At 46.0% G+C, this 24,538-nt stretch overlaps 1 protein-coding gene across 5 annotated transcripts in view; it reads left to right on the top strand.

The window, feature by feature from the left end:
- LPIN1 (lipin 1) overlaps positions 1-24,538 on the top strand; it is a 190,710-nt gene that overhangs the window by 93,695 nt on the left and 72,477 nt on the right. For 4 of the 5 annotated variants that reach the window (XM_044289257.1, XM_044289255.1, XM_044289256.1 and 1 more), the window contains 2 exons: positions 18,990-19,190; positions 22,104-22,199. In XM_044289257.1, coding sequence (XP_044145192.1) covers positions 18,990-19,190; positions 22,104-22,199 — 297 coding nt within the window. Of the gene's footprint in view, positions 1-54; positions 173-18,989; positions 19,191-22,103; positions 22,200-24,538 lie in introns of those variants that run through there. The other variant, XM_044289259.1, reaches the window with a different exon arrangement.

Raw genomic sequence — 24,538 nt, 5'->3', positions numbered from 1 at the left:
TTTCCTTCAAAGTGAGAGTTGTTTTCTAGGCCTGGGCCGCCATTGGCTGTGCGGGGAGAGGTGGCGCCCTCTCGCTGGTGGGAAGGGCTCCCCTGGTGTATTTTGGGTGCTCTGACAACTGATGATCTGGAGCTGTACATGATACTGAGATCTTATCCTCCTCCAAGACTATGTAAGTTATAGCAAACCTACATTTTACTACTTTCTCCCAGCAGCGCCGATTAGCAGGGACGGGCCCATGTTTAACCCTTCACCGTGAACGTCCCTGGTCCTCGGTGTTATTTGTATCTATTGCCCTGGGGATATCCAGCTCCTAAGCTCATGTGTATAGAATTTGTAGATTTCTGTGCTGCTTGTAACATTGCATTTTTTTTCCTTTTTTTTGTAATGAAATGCACAATATAGCGGCTCATGAATGGGTCATTAAGACACCAGGTCTGGGTGTGGGGAACCCTTTGGATCCCTAAGGACCCTGGGGCTTGGATAAAAGCCGGTGGCTCTAGTTGGCTTAGATCAGGGATCAGCAACCTTCGGCACTCCAGCTGTTGTGAAACTACAATTCCCAGCATGCTCCATTCATTTCTATGTGAGTTCTTAGATGAGCAGAGTAAGTATGCATGCTGGGAGTTGTAGTTTCACAACAGCTGGAGTGCCGGAGGTTGCCTACCCCTGGCTTAGATCATGCATGCTTAACCTGCAGCCCTCCAGCTGTTGCAATACTACAACTCCCATCATTCCCGGACAGCAAAGCTATTAGCTAGTGTTGAGCGAACTTGTGTTTTAAGTTCGGAGTCTAAAGTTCGGGTTATCGAAGAATCGCGTTATGGATTCTAAATTCCGTTATGGTCCGTGGTAGCGGAATCCATTACGGGATTCTTCGATAACCCGAACTTTAGACTCCGAACTTAAAACACAAGTTCGCTCAACACTACTATCAGCCTACAGAAGGGCATGGTGGGAGTTGTAGTTTTACAACAACTGGAGGGCCGCAGGCTTAGATGATAAATGGCCTTCAAATCTGCATCGAAATCTACACAAGGTCACTCTGCTACTGGCAGTGAATCCACATCAAAGCACCTAGAGGACCCCTTTATACTGGGGCTCTATGGTGGAATAATGAATACAAAGTTTGCGGAAAGATCAAAATTCCACAGCAAATTTGATATATATTTTTTTGGGGGGTATGTGTGCATGCATGTCACGTGTCCGCAATTGCAAAAAATAAAAAAATAAAAATCTAATTTGCAATGGAATTTGATCAGCAAGCATTGTTAGCGATGTTACGTGATGTGAACGCCTCCATTTCTCGTAGGAAACCTTTACCCTAAGTTCACACCTGAGCGTTTTACAGCGCGTTCAAACGCACTGTAAAACGCTCAAGACATGAAAACCAATGCTTCCCTATGGGAATGGTTCACACCTGGGCGTTTTACAGCGCGTACGAACGCGCTGTAAAACGCCCGACGCTCAAACAAGTACTTGAGCTTCTTTGGGGCGTTTTGACGCGCGTTTGTGGCCATAGGACACTGCAGTCAATCACACAAACGCGCGTCAAACGCGCGTTTACTATTACAAAAAACGTGCATAAAAACACGCAACAAAAACGCGCGTAAAACGCGCGTTTGAGAAACGCTCAGGTGTGAAAGCAGGGTTACTGTTCCTTTACTTTCTGAACCTCTGATGTTGGATGCGCCATGTTTGATTCTCTTGTAACTAGGGCTGAAGTGATTACTCGAATCAATGGAGTAACACGACATAAAAAAAAATCCTCAATGAAAATGTTTTGCATTGAGGATTCGTTTGTACCATGTGACCACAGATGGAAGCGCTTTCTATTACTCACCGCTCCGTGGTCTCCCGCTGGCCAGCGATGTGCTGCGCTGCCCTCCTGACGTTCACACGTGGTCAGGATGTAGTGCGCGTAAGCGCGTACGTCGGGAGGACAGTGCAGCGCGTGAAGAAGACGATGCAACTGCCGAGTGTCGATGGCGCCCCTACAGGAAAGGTAAGTATTTCATTTCACTGGCGCTGGGGAATGAGAGTATGGGGGAGCTGATGGCACGGGGGGGGGGGGGGGGGGGGGGGGGGGGGGCTGAAAACTGATGGCAGGAGGGTCTGATCATGGCATGGGGGGCTGATGAGTTTTTTATAAAGGAAAACATTCTTTTAATTATTTTTTTCTGATTAGAGTACTCTATTAATCATTGGATTAAATGGTAAAGTACTTGATTACTGAAATAATCGATAGCTGCAACCACCTCTGAGACTCCCACCTATTTAGAAAATGGGGGTCCCTTAAACATACTGTTTCCATAACTCCCGTCAACTTGAATGGAGAAAGCCGCAGTGGGTCGTCCACTGTCTGTTCAGTCTGTTCCTGGTCAGGGGACCGCAGTTCTCCTCATACGTGGCGGTCCCAGGGGTGGTTATGCCATAAATGTCTGATGTATTAAAAAAACTAAAAAACTTTTTTTAGTCTACATCCACATGTGCCGTATATACTCCATTATGGAATTGTGTCCAAAAAATCTGCCGATAAGATTGTAACCGACATCCTCCACTCACTGTGGAAAGTTTCAGCAACTAAATCCATACTTAATGTGTCCTGCGGTGCAGATCCTAAATCCTTAGCACATCAATCTGCACTGAAGATTTCTGCCAAGGATTTCACGGTTTGCAAAGTAGAGGATGAACCAGCAGCTGTTCCGCAGTGAATTCCGCCGCAAAATCCTTCTGCTGCTGCAAGATTGCGTCAGGAACGCTGCAGAAAATCCACGGTTGACCATAACCTTTAGGCCTCATGCACACGACCGTATCTGCTTTGCAGTCTGCAAAACACGGATCTACAAAACCAGATCCATACATTGTGTAGTTCTGGCACCGGCATACTACAATTCAGTTCCCTTTCACTTGAATAGGAGCTGAGCTGCAGTACCCAGATATGGCCACTGCACAGTGTATGGCGCTGTCTGCCTTCAGCTCCATATACTGTAGAGTTTCAGGCGCTGCTGATCGGTGGGGGTGTTAGGTGTTGGATAGGGCTTCAACGATTACTCGATACAAAAAAATCTGCGATGCAAAACATTAGTTTGATTAGTTTGTGTCATGTGACCATGGAGCGTGAGTGAAGCGCTTGCTATTACTTGCGCTGCGTGGTCACCGGCCGGCCGGCACCGCGCTGCACTGGATCCTGAGACCTCTTCAGGACTAGAGATGAGTGAATTTCCACTTAGGAAATTCGTTCACACTTCGTTTGTTAGTAAAAGGCGAATTGTGTTATGGCTTTTGTTACCACAAACTATAACGCAATTGTATAACGGAATGCCCTTAGAGGCATTCTGTCATAATAGAAGTGTATAGGCTAAAAAAACGGATCCGTCCCGTTTCCGTTATGCAGGGGAGTCAAAATATGAAATTCGCTCATCACTAGTCAGGACGTATGGCTGCGCTATAACCTGATGCTGTGTGAACGCAGGGCAACAGTGCAGCGCGTGGAGAAGAGGACGGACGAGCTGTGAAGTGTCTGCGGCGCCCCTACAGGAGAGGTAAGTAATAAACTGGTGCTGGGGACTGATGGCATTGGGTGAGGGGGGGGATTGATGTCATAGGGGTGATGGCGCAGACTACGTATGGCACTGGGGGGAAGCTGATGGCACTGGGGGAAGCTGAAGGCGCAGAGGACTGATGGCGCAGAGGACTGATGGCACTGGGGGGGAGCTGATGGCGCAGAGGACTGATGGCACTGGGGGGGAGCTGATGGCGCAGAGGACTGATGGCACTGGGGGGGAGTTGATGGCGCAGAGGACTGATGGCACTGGGGGGGAGTTGATGGCGCAGAGGACTGATGGCACTGGGGGGGAGTTGATGGCGCAGAGGACTGATGGCACTGGGGGGAGGTGATGGCGCAGAGGACTGATGGCACTGGGGGGGAGTTGATGGCGCAGAGGACTGATGGCACTGGGGGGGAGCTGATGGCGCAGAGGACTGATGGCACTGGGGGGAGCTGATGGCGCAGAGGACTGATGGCCCTGGGGGGGGAGCTGATGGCGCAGAGGACTGATGGCACTGGGGGGGGAGCTGATGGCGCAGAGGACTGATGGCACTGGGGGGGAGCTGATGGCGCAGAGGACTGATGGCACTGGGGGGGGAGCTGATGGCGCAGAGGACTGATGGCACTGGGGGGGGAGCTGATGGCGCAGAGGACTGATGGCACTGGGGGGAGCTGATGGCGCAGAGGACTGATGGCACTGGGGGGAGCTGATGGCGCAGAGGACTGATGGCACTGGGGGGGAGTTGATGGCGCAGAGGACTGATGGCACTGGGGGGGAGCTGATGGTGCAGAGGACTGATGGCACTGGGGGGGAGCTGATTGCGCAGAGGACTGATGGCACTGGGGGGGAGCTGATTGCGCAGAGGACTGATGGCACTGGGGGGGAGCTGATTGCGCAGAGGACTGATGGCACTGGGGGGGAGCTGATTGCGCAGAGGACTGATGGCACTGGGGGGGAGCTGATTGCGCAGAGGACTGATGGCACTGGGGGGGAGCTGATGGCGCAGAGGACTGATGGCACTGGGGGGGAGCTGATGGCGCAGAGGACTGATGGCACTGGGGGGGAGCTGATGGTGCAGAGGACTGATGGCACTGGGGGGAGCTGATTGCGCAGAGGACTGATGGCACTGGGGGGGAGCTGATTGCGCAGAGGACTGATGGCACTGGGGGGGAGCTGATTGCGCAGAGGACTGATGGCACTGGGGGGGAGCTGATTGCGCAGAGGACTGATGGCACTGGGGGGGAGCTGATTGCGCAGAGGACTGATGGCACTGGGGGGGAGCTGATGGCGCAGAGGACTGATGGCACTGGGGGGGAGCTGATGGCGCAGAGGACTGATGGCACTGGGGGGGAGCTGATGGCGCAGAGGACTGATGGCACTGGGGGGGAGCTGATGGTGCAGAGGACTGATGGCACTGGGGGGGAGCTGATGGTGCAGAGGACTGATGGCACTGGGGGGGAGCTGATGGTGCAGAGGACTGATGGCACTGGGGGGGAGCTGATTGCGCAGAGGACTGATGGCACTGGGGGGGAGCTGATGGCGCAGAGGACTGATGGCACTGGGGGGGGGGCTGATGGCGCAGAGGACTGATGGCAGGGGGGTCTGATGAGTTTTTATAAATGAAAATGTTCTTTTAATTAGTTTTTTTTCTTATTAGAGTACTTTATTAATCATTGGATTAATCGATAGAATACTTGATTACTAAAATAATCGATAGCTGTAGCCCAAGTGTCGGATCCCCACAGATCAGAGATCGGGGAGCTATACTGAGAGAACCCTCTTTATGTGTGAACAGGGACGTAAATGAATTTTGTAAAGTAATTTGAGTTTCTCATGGGGTAGATGCGCTGCAGATTTTCCACCATTGGAGATGTGGTTTTCCCCACAGACTTCGATGGAGTTGTTACCTTAAGCAGAAAATCTGCACGAAAATCTGCAACAAAAACGGCATAAAAAACATTTTAAAACATCAAAACCACGATAAATAGTGCAGATTTATATGCGTTTTTATGCGTTTTCCCTGCATAGAAATCTTCTCCATATGCGGGTACCCTTAAAGGGGTCCTCTCACTTCAGCAAATGGCATTTATCATGTAGAGAAAGTTACTACAAGGCACTTACTAATGTATTGTGATTGTCCATATTGCCTCCTTTGCCGGCTGGATTTATTTTTCCATCACGTTATACACTGCTCGTTTCCATGGTTACGACCACCCTGCAATCCATCAGTGGTGGTCGTGCTTGCACAATATAGGAAAAAGTGTCGGCCTCTCTGGTAGCCAGGACTGTGGGAGCGCGCATAGGCTGGTGCTTTTTCCTATAGTGTGCAAGCACGACCGCGACTGCTGGATTGCAGGGTGGTCATAACTATGGAAACGAGAAGTGCATAATGTGAGGGGAAAATTAATCCAGCCAGCAAAGGAGGCAATATGGACAATCACAGTACATTAGTAAGTGCCTTGTATTCACTTCCTCTACATGATAAATGCCATTTGATGTAGTGACACAACAGTGAGTGTGTTTCAACAGCTGTTTTGGGGGTTCTTGCCCCTCATAGGATCAGAGCAGGGTACTGGTTAGCTGGATGAGATGTGATCTAAAACCTGTACCTCTCCAGTCAGTGCAAAACTACAACTCCTGTCATGCTCTGATAACCTTAGGACTGTCAGGAAATGATGGGATTTGTAGTTTGACAACCACTGGAGAGCCACAGGTTCACGAATATTGCCTTAGCTCAGGGATCAGCAACCTTCGGCACTACAGCTGTTGTGAAACTACGACTCCCAGTATGCACAATTGCTTGGCTGTTCTCAGACCTGTCATCGAAGGGAATAGAGCATGCTGGGAGTTGTAATTCCACCACAGCTGGCGTGCTAGAGGTTGCTGATCTCTGCTTTAGGGCTCATGCACACAAAAGTTTTTTGCGTTCCGTATATGGACCATATTTTGGTTCCGTATACGGAACCATTCATTTCAATGGGCCCGCAAAAGATGTCCCGTTTTGTGGACAAGAATAGGCATCTCTATAATGGGACTCCTGTGCGAAAGGCACACTGGTGGCATCCGTTTTTTGCGGATTCGCAATTTGCGGACCGCAAAAAAACGGCACGGTCGTCAGCATGAGCCCTTAGAGCCAGCAATGTGCAAGTCTTCTACTCACTGGTTGGCAGGTTATCGCCCCTAGGGAAATGTGCTGCCAACATAATGCAACAGAATGGGGGATGAATGATCACCCCGATGCACTTTCCATTGGGTTGTGAAACAGGACTTTTACACAAGCGCCGATTTAGCTTGTTTTATCGCCAGTTGCCGATCGTAGCTCAGAATCTGGCCATATCTTTCAGGCCATGGGAAGATGTATGCAGATTGGATCTCCTGATGAGCTGCGGCTTAAGATATTAGTGACTCCTGATGGCACCAGACCAGCAGGGGAAGTAGCATAAGGCCGCACGTTCAGACGCTGGGTTTTCAGAGTGTTCTGATACGTTGCATCTTAAAAAGCAGATATTTTGGGAATGAGAAGTGGGTATTGTTACCCCAGAGGGGTGGGAGCCTGGAGGAAACGATGCCAAGATCCTGTTTACTAGGAATGGCTGTTGTGCCTCCCTGTGTTTGTCTCTAGCTTTATCCAGACTTCAGGCCATCAACATTTAAGGCACGTGAGTAAAATCCTGCGGGGGACATGAGGTGAGGTAGTTGGCATGGGAATGCCGGTGGAATTTGTGCTAATGACATCAGTCTGCCATTCACGCCTCTTAGATGGCAAGCCTTTTGTCTCCATTATTGCACTTTACATGCTCGGCACTTGCCCATGATGTATTGCGGTTTTATCGGGGATCTTGGCAGGTGTTAATCCTGTATTACACAGCCCGATGTGGCAGACGATTATCGGGAAGGAAGCGTTCCCTCCCGGCAATCACCTGCTCGCTACATGCAGCGATCTCCTCCACAGTATGGGGAGGAACAATCGCTATGCTATCGCTCGTCCCCATGCTGTATAGTGGTTTGCCACCTGCAGACGAAATTTTCCTTACATTTGGGTTGCCCGATGCTCGTTAATCGGGCAATCGGCGGCAGTATTTCACCGCCAGGTGATCATTAAAGAGCATTCATGTGAACGCTCATTAGTGATTATCTGCCGCAAAATCGGGCAGTGTATTACAGGCTTTAGTCGGGGCTGGGGCAAGGGATAGACCTACATACATAGACTCCATGTCTGATTGCATTTTACTAAAACCAACCTTCAGATATAGACTGCAAGTACATCCATGCATAGTGCTGGCGTTTTTTCGGTTGGTATAATGACAAAATAACTGCATGTGTTATTTTAGGGTACTTTTGCAATTTTTATTTGCTGTGCTTTTTTTATTTTTTAAAAATTTTTTTTGAGGGGGGGGGGGGAGGGGAGGTGGGTTCCCATTGTAAAGAAGTTTATGTAAAAACACCATTCTGCTATTCCAAGTGGTGTATATGAAGAAAAGGGTTAATTTGTAGGGCCCTGATTCAGTTGCTAGGTGTGGGCTGGTCCCACCCTTCTGATCTGGGAGCAGTGGGGAGTCTGTGAAATGTAGCTGAATGGTAAGGAGCTGTTTTCGGTGTGTAGAGTTGCAAGGAGAAGCAGCAGGCAGGAGTATACCAGCCCTGTGAACTGAGAGCAGCTATAAAAGTGGCTCTAAGACGAGCCTGCCTCTGAGGGAAACGAGCATTGAACTTTACAGGAGGTTGAGGGCCGTTTCAAGGGACAGTGCATAGACAAAACGTTAGTGAAGAAAACGCATGTATATGGGTTGTGGACTTCACTACATCTTAAGGGCTTATTGTTAGAGTGGATTTGCAACTGTAAAGACACTCAGAGAGGTAATCATTGTAGGCCTAAATCCCCATATACAGCTTTGGGAAAACTGTGCATGTAAGGCTACTTTCACACTAGCGTTCGGGGCTCCGCTTGTGAGCTCCGTTTGAAGGGGCTCACAAGCGGACCCGAACGCATCCGTCCAGCCCTAATGCATTCTGAGTGGACGCGGATCCACTCAGAATGCATCAGTCTGGCGGCGTTCAGCCTCCGCTCAGCAGGCGGACACCTGAACGCTGCTTGCAGCGTCCGGGTGTCCGCCTGGCCGTGCGGAGGTGTGCGGATCCGTCCAGACTTACAATGTAAGTCAATGGGGACGGATCCGTTTGAAGATGACACAATATGGCTCAATCTTCAAACGGATCCGTCCCCCATTGACTTTCAATGTAAAGTCTGGACGGATCCGTCTGAGGCTACTTTCACACTTAGAAATTTTTTAACAATATAATGCAGACGGATCCGCTCTGAACGCAAGTGTGAAAGTAGCCTTAACTGGAAAAACTTAACTTACTTGTGCCATCTGACCAAATTGTACAGTGGACTTATTACCCCAAAACCAACCTTTTATTGCCCCTTCCCAGCCTTGTACCCCTAAAACTCACTGACACCAAGGACACCCCACCTGCCACCAGGCAGAAGTCTCCCAACGTAAGGACTGCACAGCTGAGGGAGTACCAGATCGAGGGCTGCTACAGTGACCATGACTACTACTTCCATCATTGCCATTTCCCACTCTTGTCCTCTCGCTCTCATTGTATTATTTGCACCTGCCTTCCTAAAGCACAAACTGTGTTATTTTGGATGCATGCCCTGGGTACTCGGGCTATTGGACCAGTGCCAGCTGTTGTACCTTGTGACTGCACTAGTTGCACGCCTCTTTAGGCCAAAACAACACGCAAAACTGTGGATCTCTTGCAGACTTACTTTACATAAATCCACAGCCTATCCGTCCGTCTGGATGTACCCTTACTGGGATTGTATTTGTACTTTTATCAAGAAGGATCCTGGTAATAAATGAAGCAATTACTCTATAGAACGCGTTGGATGGTGGCTAGATGAGCCATCGTATATGTTTTCGATTGGAGTGCTACCTTGTGTACCACCCTATTTTTAGTTGGACAAACACAGATCATTGCCCACCATGGAGATGTCTGCAAAACCATGCTCCAAATATCCACCGTGTCATCTGTCCTGGCAGCGGTGGAGTAGACCGGGCAATAGACCCTCCGTGTATCAAGCCACCCTGCATGTCTGCACTAACTTAGCGTCAATAAGCTGGAAATTTTATGTTGAATTATTTTTTTTCTGTAGACATATGAAGCAGATGTGGAATTTATTTTAAACTGGCCCTTTCTAAATTTAGGACCTCAATGTGGCTCCGTCCTCTGAGGTAAAGTCACATCTTTCACCTTACACAAGGAGCATCTGAAGAGCATCTACTGTTCATGCAGATGACTGTAGGATACTGAGTCATTTCTCTCAAGACACAGTCTCAATTTGGCTTTGTACGGTTTGCGGCTGTCAGAAAGATTTGGGTAATTTAGCATTTGTGGTCACTTTACTTGTGGCAGGATAATTGCAGATATGGAAGCTCTTACGCAGTTCCTCATTCTCTGGAATTCTTCCCCATCTTGAAGCCTTAAAGTGGGTGTCCACCTTTTTATCATCCTGTCAATTTTAGTTCCTGAAGCCCCCTATGAAAATGAAATGGTGGTGCACATACAGTTGCAAGAAAAAGTATGTGAATCCTTGGAATGATATGGATTTCTGCACAAATTGGTCATAAAATGTGATCTGATCTTCATCTAAGTCACAACAATAGACAATCACAGTCTGCTTAAAGTAATAACACACAAAGAATTAAATGTTACCATGTTTTTATTGAACACACCATGTAAACATTCACAGTGCAGGTGGAAAAAGTATGTGAACCCTTGGATTTAATAACTGGTTGAACCTCCTTTGGCAGCAATAACTTCAGCCAAACGTTTCCTGTAGTTGCAGATCAGACGTGCACAACGGTGAGGAGTAATTCTTGACCATTCCTCTTTACAGAACTGTTTCAGTTCAGCAATATTCTTGGGATGTCTGGTGTGAATCGCTTTCTTGAGGTCATGCCACAGCATCTCAATCGGGTTGAGGTCAGGACTCTGACTGGGCCACTCCAGAAGGTGTATTTTCTTCTGTTTAAGCCATTCTGTTGTTGATTTACTTCTATGCTTTGGGTCGTTGTCCTGTTGCAACACCCATCTTCTGTTGAGCTTCAGCTGGTGGACAGATGGCCTTAAGTTCTCCTGCAAAATGTCTTGATAAACTTGGGAATTCATTTTTCCTTCGATGATAGCAATCCGTCCAGGCCCTGCCGCAGCAAAGCAGCCCCAAACCATGATGCCCCCACCACCATACTTCACAGTTGGGATGAGGTTTTGATGTTGGTGTGCTGTGCCTCTTTTTCTCCACACATAGTGTTGTGTGTTTCTTCCAAACAACTCAACTTTGGTTTCATCTGTCCACAGAATATTTTGCCAGTACTGCTGTAGAACCTTCAGGTGCTCTTGTGCAAACTGTAAACTTGTAGCAATGTTTTTTCTTTTGGACAGCAGTGGCTTCCTCTGTGGTATCTGCAACACGCCAGACCTGCAGGGTATGCCGAAGTGAGGTCACAGTTATGGGCAATCGAGGGTACTCACTATATTTGAAGAACCCTGGGCAGGCGCGTGGCAGTGAAGGAGAGGTAGACACAGTTCCTCTGGGGCACGCTCTGTAGATAGGGACCAGGCCTGATGGTGGTTGAGGTGCCCTGGATGTAACAGGTATTTTATGTGCCTGGGGCAAGGTCCCTGTGGTATTCGTGACGCCAGTGCCTTTGGACGGTGGCATGCCGGTTGGTGGTTGGAAAGATGAAGGTACACAAGTATGCAGTGAACCAAACGGAAACTTTACTGGACAATCCAACTTTGTACAGCAGGGAGTAGTATAGTCTCTGTATTACAGTTCCACAAAAGGGGCTTATTCACAAATATGGCAGGCAATAGTCATGCAAGTTACACTGAGGGTAAATTCCACAAGCACTCAGCAGCAGGTTGTACTTTTCCCAGAATCACTGTACCGTGTCCTCTATAGAACTCCTGCTCTGGCTTTACATCTCCCAAGGCCCGGATGCCTAAAAGGGTGGCTTATATCCTTGGTTACTTCCTTCCTCAGGTATTAAACTGCTTGCTATGGTTCCTAAGTTCCTCTGCCTATCAGGGGCACTTGGCTTACCCTGGGTCGCCTCCTCCTATCAGGTGGGTAACTGTTGGTTTCTCCCAGGAGGTTGAATCCTGCAACTGGGGTATCTCTTCAGAGCTAACTTAGGCTCTCTTGTTCTCAGACAGGCTGGAGTTTCTCAACAGCCTCCTGGACATAACTAGCAGCCAGGGCTATCCAGCTGCATGTCAGGAGCAGGCTTCTTAACCTCTGTCTTCTCAGACTCCTGACTCTACACACCCTCTCCCTGTCTGGGCCTGGACATTTATACTAGGGGCTCCCTATCTCCCTCTAGTGTCTGGGATGTCTAACTACACCCAACTAGGCCTGCTGCTGCATTAGACAGGGGTACATTGCATATAACAACACATTAAAACATACATTAAATGCAGAATTAAATATGACATTTCTGTTCCTTGTGAGTAGGAGTAACGCGCACACCAATTGACCCTTGTGTAGTGCCCACCCATACCTAGTGGGACACTACATATCCTCCCATGAAATCCATTCTTGTTTAGTGTTTTATGTATCGTAAATTCGCTAACAGGGATGTTAGCATATGCCAGAGACTTTTGTAAGTCTTTAGCTGACACTCTAGGATTCTACTTCACCTCATTGAGCAGTCTGCGCTGTGCTCTTTCAGTCATCTTTACAGGACGGCCACTCCTAGGGAGAGTAGCAGCAGTGCTGAACTTTCTCCATTTATAGACAATTTTGTCTTACCGTGGACTGATGAACAGCAAGGCTGCCAAGAGTTGTAGTTCCGCAACAGCTGGAGAGTCACAGTTTGCCTATCACTGGTCTAAGGCCCCTTTCACACGGGCGAGTTTTCCGTGCGGGTGCGATCCGTGCGGCGAACGTATGGCACCCGCACTAAATCCTGACCCATTCATTTCTATGGGGCTGTGCACATGAGCGTTGTTTTTAACGCATCACTTGTGCGTTCAGTTGAAATCGCAGCATGCTCTATATTGTCCGATTTCGACGTGACGCAGGCCCCATAGAAATGAATGGGGTGTGTGAAAATCGGATGGCATCCGCAAGCAAGTACGGATGCCATGCGATTTGCACGCACGGTTGCTAGGAGACGATCGGGATGGAGACCCGATCATTATTATTTTCCCTTATAACATGGTTATAAGGGAAAATAATAGCATTCTGAATACAGAATGCATAGCAAACCAGCGCTAGAGGGGTTAAAAAAAATAATAATAATAATTTAACTCACCTTAGTCCACTTGATCGCGAAGCCCGGCATCTCCTTGTGTCTCCTCTGCGCTGAGCGGCTGAACAGGACCTGGGCTGAGCTGCTCCATTAAATATCGCTTAAGGACCTTCGATGACGTCACTCCGGTCATCACATGGTCTTTTACCATGGTGAATCACCATGGTAAAAGATCATGTGACGTACCATGTGATGACCGGAGTGACGTCATCGAAGGTCCTTAACCTGTATTTAATGGAGCAGCTCACCCCAGGTCCTGTTCAGCCGCTCAGCGCAGAGGAGACACAAGGAGATGCCAGCTTCGCGATCAAGTGGACTAAGGTGAGTTAATTTTTATTTATTTTTTTTAACCCCTCTAGCGCTGGTTTACTATGCATTCTGTATTCAGAATGCTATTATTTTCCCTTATAACCATGTTATAAGGGAAAATAATACAATCTTCAGAACATCAATCCCAAGCCCGAACTTCTATGAAGAAGTTCGGGTTTGGGTACCAAACATGCGCGATTTTTCTCACGCGAGTGCAACGCATGACAATGTTTTGCACTCGCGCGGGAAAATCGCGCATTTTCCCGCAACGCACCCGGCTCTTATCCGGGCAAAAAAACTGACGCCCGTGTGAAAGAGGCCTAAGGGTTCACATACTTTTTCCACCTGCACTGTGAATGTTTACATGGTGTGTTCAATACAAACATGGTAACATTTCATTCTTTGTGTGTTATTAGTTTAAGCAGACTGTGATTGTCTATTGTGACTTAGATGAAGATCAGATCACATTTTATGACCAATTTGTGCAGAAATCCATATCATTCCAAAGAGTTCACATACTTTTTCTTGCAACTGTACATGATGATCCATCATTCTGGAGATCCTGAAGCCTCCTATGAAAATGAAATAGTGGTGTAATACATGATGATCACCACCCTTCTCTCTTCTGTGGCACTGCTATAGTTCTGAGCTCTGTACTTTACTAACTATAGTAGTAAATGGAACCGTAGTCACACCTGCATCCCACCACTCTATTTTTATAAGGGTCTCCAGGACCTTTTGTTTTCCAAGCAGTCAATCACCCCCAGTGATCAGATCTTTTGCACCTACTCTGTGAAAAACCCTTTACATGCTAAGTAATACGCTTGGCTGCCACCACTTGAGAGGGCTTCCTAGTCCTGGCAACATTGGGCTGAAAATGGGTGAAACATATATAGACCCAACCTATAGGTAGGTGTTCCTGGCTCGGATATTGGGGAAAGGGTTAACGGGCTGGGGCTTAAGTGCCCTAAATTTGCCAAGAAGCATGTTGGCCAGTTTGCAGATTCTGCAGTGGCGAGGTTGCCGTCTGTTGGTTTGGGTTGTCCAGGCTGCAGCTCTGATACCATAATCAGTGGTCTGCTTCATAAAAGCACCACTTATTTGTGGATGGGTGCATCTCAATGTTTAATCCAAATGCAGGAATGTCTTCTGGGGTCCTCAGGAGATCACTTCCTCCAGAGTGGGTTCTGCCAAACCATGTGCCTCCACAGCTGAAGTTCATGTGAATATTATACTTGTCGGATGTGTCTTGGCATTCATTCGGCTTGCCTGCTTTATGTGTTTCTCCATGTTTGTGTGCACGGGTGTATTTCAGTCCACGTGCTGGGACACGTAAATGCTAGCGCCGCCTACACTGAGTTGTAGGGCTTTCTAGGACAAGCAGGTCATTTTGTATTCTGTAGTAGGATCTTGGGATGTAGGGCTGAAGGTAGCAGCAGGAGCTTCTCTTACCAGAGTACATCTATTTAGTTGGTAATGTCAGAGGCTGAGATGGCGTTCCCTGAAGGTATGTCATTAATGATTAACTTTTCCCTGGAGCGCTAGGAATCTTGAATGGGATTCATAAAATGTGCCCGCTATTTATGTGAAATGTGAAGAAAACGCTAAGCACAAACAAAGTCCATGTGAAGAACAACTGTTCCCTCTTTTCTGAACCAAAATCCTAATGTTGTTCCGGAACCTGTCTTCAAAATAATGACCTATTGTTCAAATCTATTTTGGCGGCATCATCCTGCAGTTTTCATACTAAGCCTACTAATAGGCTGACCCTTCCTTTTCTGAAGCCATCTCATTGTCATCACAGGCAGGATTACAATGACAGATAACGCAGGAGCCACCATTCACAATAGATTTTGAAAGCTTATCTGCATCCTCCTGAGCTCTGCAGAGGTCACAAAACTCCTGAGTCCCCCCTCCCCCCAAGTGTTGGTGTATCAAGTCCTTGAGGCTCCTTCCAGTTGTCAGTACATATTCCTGACAACCTCGTGTATTCCTGACAACCTTTAGGCCTCGTTCACACGTCAGTGATTTCCATCAGTGATTTGTGAGCCAAAACCAGAAGTGGAGCCTCCACAGACATGAGGTAGAAGGGAAAGATCTGCTCCTGTTCTGTGTTTAGAGTTGCACCTGGTTTTGGCTCACAAATCACTGATGGAAATCACTGACCAAACACTGAAGTGTGAATGAGGCCTTAGAATAGTTGTTTGGATTATTCTCCCTTCTGTATATCGCCATTTAATGTGCAGAGCCCTAGTAAGTCAATAACAAGAAATCTGACATTGCTCCTCTGCCTCTATGCGCCGCCTGCTGAGGGTTATACTCCTGTCTTCTGTCAGAGCTGAACAAGCTGTTTATTTGCTCGGTCTGTGGAGCGCGTGAGCCGGGTTTTTCAATGATTGCTTTTCATGCGATTCACTAACAAAGACAAGCCCTGAAGTATGGATGGTGAATGTAAACAAGGGCGGCTCACGCAAGAGGGTATTAGTGCACACATAGCTCTGCTCTGCCTCATCCACCTGTAGCTCATGGCCAACTTCTGAGAAGTGTTTCTGAAGGGGCGCAAGATTTTTGACTGCATGCATCCCCCATTTATATAGAAAACAACCCAAACCTATGACATTTACGTTAAAATGGTGCCCTCACAACCCAAAATGAATAGACACTAGACCCCCTAAAGTATTACAGACTCGCCCAGAGGGCCCCTAAACAAATACATATCCCAGACCTCCTAAATAAATACAGACCCCCCCCCCCCCCCCCCGAGCCCTGAACTAATAAAGGCCCAAATTTTAGTTTCCACCTTTAATGCAGGGCCCAGATCAGGCGCCGCCTTAATGCAGAGCCCAGATCAGGCGCCGCCTTAATGCAGGGGCCAGATCAGGCGCCGCCTTAATGCAGGGGCCAGATCAGGCGCCGCCTTAATGCAGGGGCCAGATCAGGCGCCGCCTTAATGCAGGGGCCAGATCAGGCGCCGCCTTAATGCAGGGGCCAGATCAGGCGCCGCCTTAATGCAGGGGCCAGATCAGGCGCCGCCTTAATGCAGGGGCCAGATCAGGCGCCGCCTTAATGCAGGGGCCAGATCAGGCGCCGCCTTATCATCAGTTGTGCATTGTAGTGCCACATTGAGAGTGAGGGCTACTGGCCAATGGTCGCAGGTGCCCTCCAAAACTCAACTGTATCACTGTCCTCAGGACAGTGATACTGTTGAATAATGCGGCAAAGGTGGAAATAGTTTGTGCCACGCTGTGATATTTGGTCGTGCATTTTTTTTTTTTTTGTGTTGCACTAGGGTTTTGCAGGCTTGCCCACTAGTGTTTCCCCATTTCTGTCAGTTTGGACCCACCTACAACATAGGGGCCACTTTTAGTTTAAGTTCCCAAGTCCACCCTTTAATACAGAACCTGAGGGGAAGATCAGATTGTCAGGAAATGTTATTACGTGAAAGAGTAGTTGAGGCTTGGAACAAACTCCCATCCGGAAATCTCCAGTAAGTGGATGTAAAACTACCTGGGATAAACACACATCTATCCTGAGAATAAATAAGAAATAATATATGTTCAGACTAGAGGGACCATGGAGACTTTTTCTGCCGCCAATCTTCTATGTTTCTAGACCGGACTTCACACTAATATATATACAGACCCCAGACCAGACTCCCCCATCGTTCCTATAGAAGTAAATGAAGCAGTTTACTGACATGAGCTTCCTTCGGAGAATGGATTCACGGAGCCCTTATTCTCTGGATTGAGTGGTCCCAGGGATCCAGCCCACCCCGATACCCCTCATCTGATATTATCATCTATGCAGTGGCTAGGCCAAAAATACTTTCTATAGGAGAACCCCTTTAAGGGAACCTGAGTTGTGTTCTTTATATAACACCAGGAAAAAAAATCTCTTTTTATGGGTCCTGAAAATGATGTCATTGCTTGGCTCGTTCATTATCTTTTCAGTTTGGTTTGAAGTGAGGTACTTCTGTGTCAACGGAGCTGCTCCTCTTCCTGTGTGTTTATGACCGTGTGACTAAAGCAGAAGTGGTAGTGTGCCACAAGAAGCAGCTTCCCCGATCATCTTTGAGATTGTGTCTTTTCCTCGAAAACAAAAGAGTTGCAATCTTTGTGTAGAGTTTTTAATTTTTTATCTAAATAGTGTTTCCTGATTAATTTCTAAATGCACTGTATATATTTATAGCAGTCAGATCACCAGTTTTCTGATGCACAGTACCAAATCTTCTTCCCTCTAGCTGCCACTAGGGGGCATGTAGGAGCTTGCTGCTATACATTGAACTCTGTATACAGCATGTCCTCTTTTGAATCTATGTCTATGCAGGGTGTTCGGACCTTTATATCGATCTATTAAGAAATGAGTGCAGAACTTTGAAACCTAAAAAGTTTTTTCAATTTGCTAAAGGTCCTGTTCAGCTCTTCTGTGTCATGTTTGTTAGTGGAAAATCTGGGTTGCAACCAAGTTTGTCAGCTGGCTTTCCTTGACCGATCCCGAATCGCTGCACAACTGCCCTGTATAAGCTTCTCTTGGCGTTATATAGTTCTTGGTATAATAAAGGTCTGTTCACACTAAGTATGCAGTGTTCATGCGGTATATGTGTCAGGAAAGTCCCAGATGCTGAATGTATCCATAGTGCCCCATTGACCGGGTAGGGATTGAGCTGATCTAGGAAGGTTCAACTGCTTAGAATAAGGAAGTTGTCACATAATGTAAAAATCTAAAAGTACTTCTACTCGCCTAACTGTCATTACAATGGTGTCCGGGTCCCCACTTCCGACACGGCAGGAAATGGCGATGACCCACCTCTGCCAGTGACTGGTGGAATTCCTAACCGATCCCTGCCATGTCAGGACGTCAGCAGTAAGTAGAGAGCAGTGGGGATCCGGGCACCATTAGAACAGCAACAACGGAGGATCAGTAAGGTGAGCATGATTTTATTTTATTTATTTTTTTGACACAATTTGTATCCCACTGCAGACCCTTGTTTGTCCGGGATTTTGATATTGATGGCCTCTCCTCAGGGTAGGCCATCAATGGCTCATTGGTGGGGTCCGACTCCTGACACCAGTTTGAAGAGGTTGCTGTGTTCTGGTGAGCACCTCGGCCTCCTCACAGACTACCAAGCACAGTGCCGGACATTGTATAGTGGCGGTGCTTGGTATTACAGCTCAGGCCCATGCCCTTAAATGACACGGAGCTGCTCCTAGGCCATGTGACCAATGAATGTGACATCACCAACTGAGGAAGAGGCCTGGAGTGCTGTGACGTCTTCAAATAGCTGATCGGCAGATGTGCCGGTACTTGGACTCCACCGTTCGGATATTGATGACCTGTCCTGTGGATAAGGTCATCAGTATCGAACGCCTGGAAAGCAGAAACGGATGACTGACGTAAGGACTTCTAGACCTGCAGTCTGAGAAGCGGTAAGATACTAAAATAATGTAGAACATGGAGATCTTCAGATACGAGGAACAGCCGGGAAGATTGAGGATGTTTATGTTCAGTGTGAGGAGAAAGGCCTCCTGGGAAATAGAATTTGCCATTTTTATCAACAACACATGGATGATCTCTCTGAGGATGCTTTTCATCCAAGAAAAGGCTTTGGTTGCACAAAGAAGTCATTGTGGGAACTGTGTCTGAAGGCTGTACATAATCCGTATCTGTTTAATAGTGAGGCTACTTCAGCCCCCATCGCGTCTAGACATGTAGGAATTTGTAATTGCGTTGCTATGCTTGAAAAACTGATGTATTTTTTATTTTTTTCCTGATTTACCTATTTTTGCTATTTTTTTATCCTCAGGCTCAAACAATGAATTACGTGGGGCAGCTAGCTGGACAAGTCTTTGTTACGGTGAAGGAGCTGTACAGAGGACTGAATCCCGCCACTCTGTCCGGCTGCATAGACATTATTGTGGTTCGTCAGCCCAATGGTAATCTACAATGTTCACCGTTCCATGTGCGCTTTGGGAAGATGGGAGTTCTGCGCTCCAGGGAGAAGGTGGTGAGTACAGTGATCATCCAAAATTCATGGGTCTATAGAATATTTTCAGTGAGGCCAGCACAAGCCTAAAGATGGAGCGGGCCTTATGGTTGTGTGACCACCTCCTTGCTGAAGGAGGACGATCGACCCATTTGGCGTTTACATTCCCTGATCCCAAACAATGCTGGAATATATGGAAAGGAAGCTCACGTAGGATGCTGCCACTTCACCTATTTTTTGATGGGGCAGTCTTATGTTGGCTATGTAGGGTTGGGTGTCCATACAAGGTACTTGCATGAGATGCCAACCAACTTCTTGAAATGGTCAAATATAAACTCATCTGGTCAGAATTATGAGGTGAGTTCTGAGTTCAACTGGGTAAGGCCGTGGATCCTGGAACTAGAGGAACATGTGTGTAGTTGGGCTAATAACTGGCTATCGACAAATCTTTTTATTCAGGGTCCTAATTCACGTAGTGTCAGGCATAGACTTATACGGGACAAAAAATATGTAATGTTTGGGCATCTCTAGGCAGATAATAAAAAAATTCATTATGAACCCAGAAAACCTCATAAACACAGAGTAGGATAATATTATACTAACATAGTTTATAAGGCTGAAAAAAGACATCTGTCCATCCAGTTCAGCCTCTTATCCTGCAAGTTGATCCAGAGGAAGGCAAAAAAGAAAAATTTTGAGGTAGAAGCCAATTTTCCTCATTTAAGGGGAAAAATTCCTTCCCGTCTCCAATCGGGCAATCTGAATAACTCCCTGGATCAACGACCCCTCTCTAGTAGCTATAGCCTGTAATATTATTACACTCCAGAAATACATCCAGGCCCCTCTTGAATTCCTTTATTGTACTCACCATCACCACCTCCTCCTCAGGCAGAGAGTTCCATAGTCTCACTGCTCTTACCGTAAAGAATCCTCTTCTATGTTTGTGTACAAACCTTCTTTCCTCCAGACGCAGAGGATGTCCCCTCGTCACAGTCACAGTCCTGGGGATAAATAGATGATGGGAGATCTCTGTACTGACCCCTGATATATTTATACATACCGTAGTAATTAGATCTCCCCTCGGGCGTCTTTTTTCTAAAGTGAATAACCCTAATGTTGATAATCTTTCAGGGTACTGTAGTTGCCCCATTCCAGTTATTACTTTAGTTGCCCTCCTCTGGACCCTCTCCAGCTCTTTGTCTGCCTTGTTCACTGGAGCCCAGAACTGTACACAGTACCCCATGTGTGGTCTGACTAGTGATGTGTAAAGTGGCAGGACTATGTCCTCATCACAGGCATCTATGCCCCTTTTGATGCAACCCATTATCTTACTCTTGCTGAGATGGACTTAGAAATATTGGAATTTTGAACAGAGAAGTTGTGGGGATAAAACACTTGGGAGGAAGAAATAAATGTCAGCATTGCACATGATCTGGTAAAAGACTGGATAAATTGGTGGCATATAAATGATGCTCTCCTCTTCACCCACCTTATCTGACTTGTCAGAAAAAGTGGATTGGGTGCTTCATAAATATGATATGTATTCTGAATATCGTAATTCTTTGTGCATTTATCACACAACTGGCATATATACATTAATAAATCTTCCCATACAGCCCTGTGGCTTCCCTAAGAGAATGTATTAGAAAACTGTCTGGCAAAAGCCACCACTAGAGGGAGCACAGTGCATAGGATTTCCCATTGTCTACATTGAATGCTGTAAATATCTCTGTGCAGTGTGCTCCCCCTAGTGGAAAATACGTGAAAATTCAGTGAAGGAGATCAGCTCTGCCCTCCCCCATCCTTCCCAGGCCTCATAGCAGTGGTCTGCCTTCATAGAAGGTACGCCTCAGGCCTCGGCCAGCCAGATGGGCACTTCAGGGGAAGTTTAATATTACCCGGTGGCTTAATTTCACCACAGTGAGGACTACTGCGGGTTATCCTGTATCTGTTGTGGCTCATAAAATGGGGTTCTGAACGAGGGACCCCCTCCCATATGACATTCATGTGCCCTGAATATTTCAATAGCTTTCTTCTTTGGGGGGAAAAAAAATAAAAAGGTTAAACCTTCAAATCAAGAACCTGCTTAAAGGGGTTGTCTCTTTATGGACAATTGGGGCATATCGCTAGGATATGCCCCCATTGTCTTATAGGTGCAGGTCCCACCGCTGGGACCCGCACCTATATCGAGAATGGAGCCCCGCAAGTGAAGGAGGGCGCACTGCGCATGCGCTTCCGCCCTCTATTCATTTTCTATGGGACCGTCGCTCCCATTCACTTATACGGGGATCCAGCTTGATGGTATAGTAGCAGTATGCAGTCAGGTGTCACAGGGTATACAAGCAACCAGTGTGCCTCCACAGTCCTTAAGTGTAAGGACAATCAGAAACCTAGAAGGTCTTACCATAAATGCTCTGCCACACCTGGTACTTGGTTGAGAAACTGCTGCGTCCTCTCCTCCACCACCAGCTACAGTGGCCACCCAACAACAGTAAGACTGTTCTGTGTTTGTGATTGTCCATGGTACTATGGAAGTTTGTGATACCTTTGCCTGCATGCTGGGATTATGGTATATGCCTGGTTTATCTCTGAGCTATGAACAGATTTGGAGTATTTTTCATCCATCTAATTAATGTTACTTATCGTTACACGATTAGTCAGGCGGGGTGATAGGTAGGGCACATACTGTAGTCGGGGACTGTAAGCTTCTGTATCTTCAGCTCTCAGTAGGACTGAAGACAGACTCTCCTTAGTAATGCTCAGTTAGAACTTTACCAAGAAGACTCCGTGTACACAGTTTTCTAGTACAAAGAAACATCTGTCACTAATAAAGTGTATTACAAAAATGTTTTTATATCCCTGTCCTTACACTATATAAAAATAAACCAAAACAGTGACATTTTAAGTTAATAAAAACATGCTTTACTATTGTAGGTTGATATTGAAATCAATGGAGAATGTGTGGACCTGCACATGAAACTTGGAGACAATGGAGAAGCTTTCTTCGTGGAGGAGACTGAGAATAATGAGGTAAATAAGAACGGTATTTTTGTACTTCTACATAAAGGATTGGTCCTCAGCTGCTGCCAAAATTGTCAAAAGCTCATTGACCATTGGGCATGAGTGGCTGTAGAGTGATCTACTGCATGGTCCAAGAGCTATAGTTTTACAACAGCTGGAGATCCAGAGTTGCGTATAGGGAGGAACCTGTCAGCCAAGCAAAACTGAGTGAGTTTTTGACTGATTTTATTTTTTTTTTTTTTTTTACAACCTTACAATTATTTTTTCTGAAATGCAACATTAAGCAGTTTTCTAAATAGTCTACATTAAAAATGTCCCACCATGTTGCTGCTGTAGAGTCTGTGCAACTCCTGTGTGTGACGGACTCTGCTGCTTCTCAGATGGATCCAGCAGCACATGGCTCCCGGCTGCGGTTTTGTTCAGGGCTGATATCATCTGTTCTTTCTGCTCCATTCCTCCTTTCTCTCAGTGTTAGTTACCAACAGAAAGGGGAAGTGAGGAGGTTGTATACGGGGAAAGGGGGAGAGATCACACAGACAGCATCAGTGTGGAGAGAGTAGAGAACCCATGTCTGTATCTGCAAGGGGAAGGGGTGAAGGATTACTCACACAGGCAGCATCAGTGTACAGAGAGAAGATAAACCAAATTAGAATCGGCAGGGGAAGAGGTTAAGGATTACACAAGGCAGGCAGCATGAGTGTACAGAGAGAAGAGCTTCACTTATGCATTATTCCTGTAAAAATAACTAAAAGAAAAAGCAAATGAACCGAAAAAGTAACAATTATATAAGAAATAAATGAAATCTGACCTTCTTTAATTAAATCACGGAGCAGTGGCGAAAAATTAAACAATGTAACCACCAACAACTTGAATTTATTAGCAAAAAAGTAAATTACCTCCCAATGGATCCGGAACTGTAAATAGATTTATAATACAAATAAATAATAAAAAAACTAAAAATTATTGTTCTATAAAACATCAAAATTATAAAAACAGCCTGTAAACCAAAATTATTACAATTCAAAAAAATAGAGAACAAAGGGCATAAACATTCTAGGGAAAAAACAACAACAAAAAAACAAAACATACATATCACAGCATTAAATAACAAAGATCATCACTATAGTAAAAATTATTAAAAAGAAAAGATAAATCAAAAGAAATAGTATATTAATAAATAATGCATCTTTATTCATCAATATAAAAATAAATATATATATATATATATATATATATATATATAAATAGATGAATTTAGTTAAGCACAGAATATAATTATCAAAGCGGAGCATCTGAGCCAGCGCAAGATCAACAAATAAGAAATAAATAATAAACAATAAATAAGAAATAAAAGGTATTCTATGTATAAACTGGCAAAATCTATAAGTTTAATAGACATATGCAGAACCTATAATTATGCTAAATAAATAAATAAATATATATATATATATATATATATATATATATAAATAATAATAACCAAACAGAATAATGAAATCAGCGCAAGAATCAGATGAACTCCCTAGTTAGTAAATACACCACTTGTAGAGCGATAGTTCAATATAAACCTATAATGTAATCGCAATAAGATCGCAAACGCCTTAGAATTGTAATGAGTCAGGTCACAAGCTGAAAGCAGGATCCTAGATCTAAGTCCAAAGACATGCACGTGATTAGAAGCAACATCGCGTGAAGACACACGTCAGGACAAGCTGGACCAAATGGCAACTCAGAGCGAGGGTATCAGGAACCCATCATATAACGAGCTCAGTGGTTGGTCAGCACACCAATACATCACCAAACAGGAGGTTATAAATAATACAGCCACGTCCGAACTCCGTGCAGACTGCCCGATCCCCTGAAGACGCCATCTATATGGCGAAACATGTCGGGGGGCAGCAATTAGATTTTTAGACTTCAGGGCACCCAGTCAAAAGTGTGCAAGTCTCTGGCTAGTTAATAGGCAGCTAAGGAAGCCAATGTGCCGCCATAATAAATGACACAAGTCAATAGAATTAGCAGATAGCTGACCGAACACAGGCAGCAAGCGCAGGAGATGAACCGCTGCCGATAACAGTCAGAGGAAACGGCAACATTGTCACAGTACTAGTGATAGTTAATAAATCACCAGCAGGTAGCAGACAAAGAAATAGCAGAGCCACAAGAAGAGTAGCAGCATATATAATCATATGTAACTAGATAGTCATGAGGAATTGAGTATTACAACTATATGGCCACAGTTATAAAAGCCAGATAAACCGTAGTAAGCAGGCAGCTGTATAAGTAACCAAACTGCTTTAGAATTCCAACACTAGCCTTAAAATGACTAACAGTTCATAGTAAAAGGT

This window comes from Bufo gargarizans, chromosome 4, assembly GCF_014858855.1.
Source record: "Bufo gargarizans isolate SCDJY-AF-19 chromosome 4, ASM1485885v1, whole genome shotgun sequence".
Taxonomy (NCBI): Eukaryota; Metazoa; Chordata; class Amphibia; order Anura; family Bufonidae; genus Bufo; species Bufo gargarizans.
The sequence above is the reverse complement of the archived record's forward strand: the minus strand, read 5'-3'. Positions and strand labels throughout refer to the sequence as shown.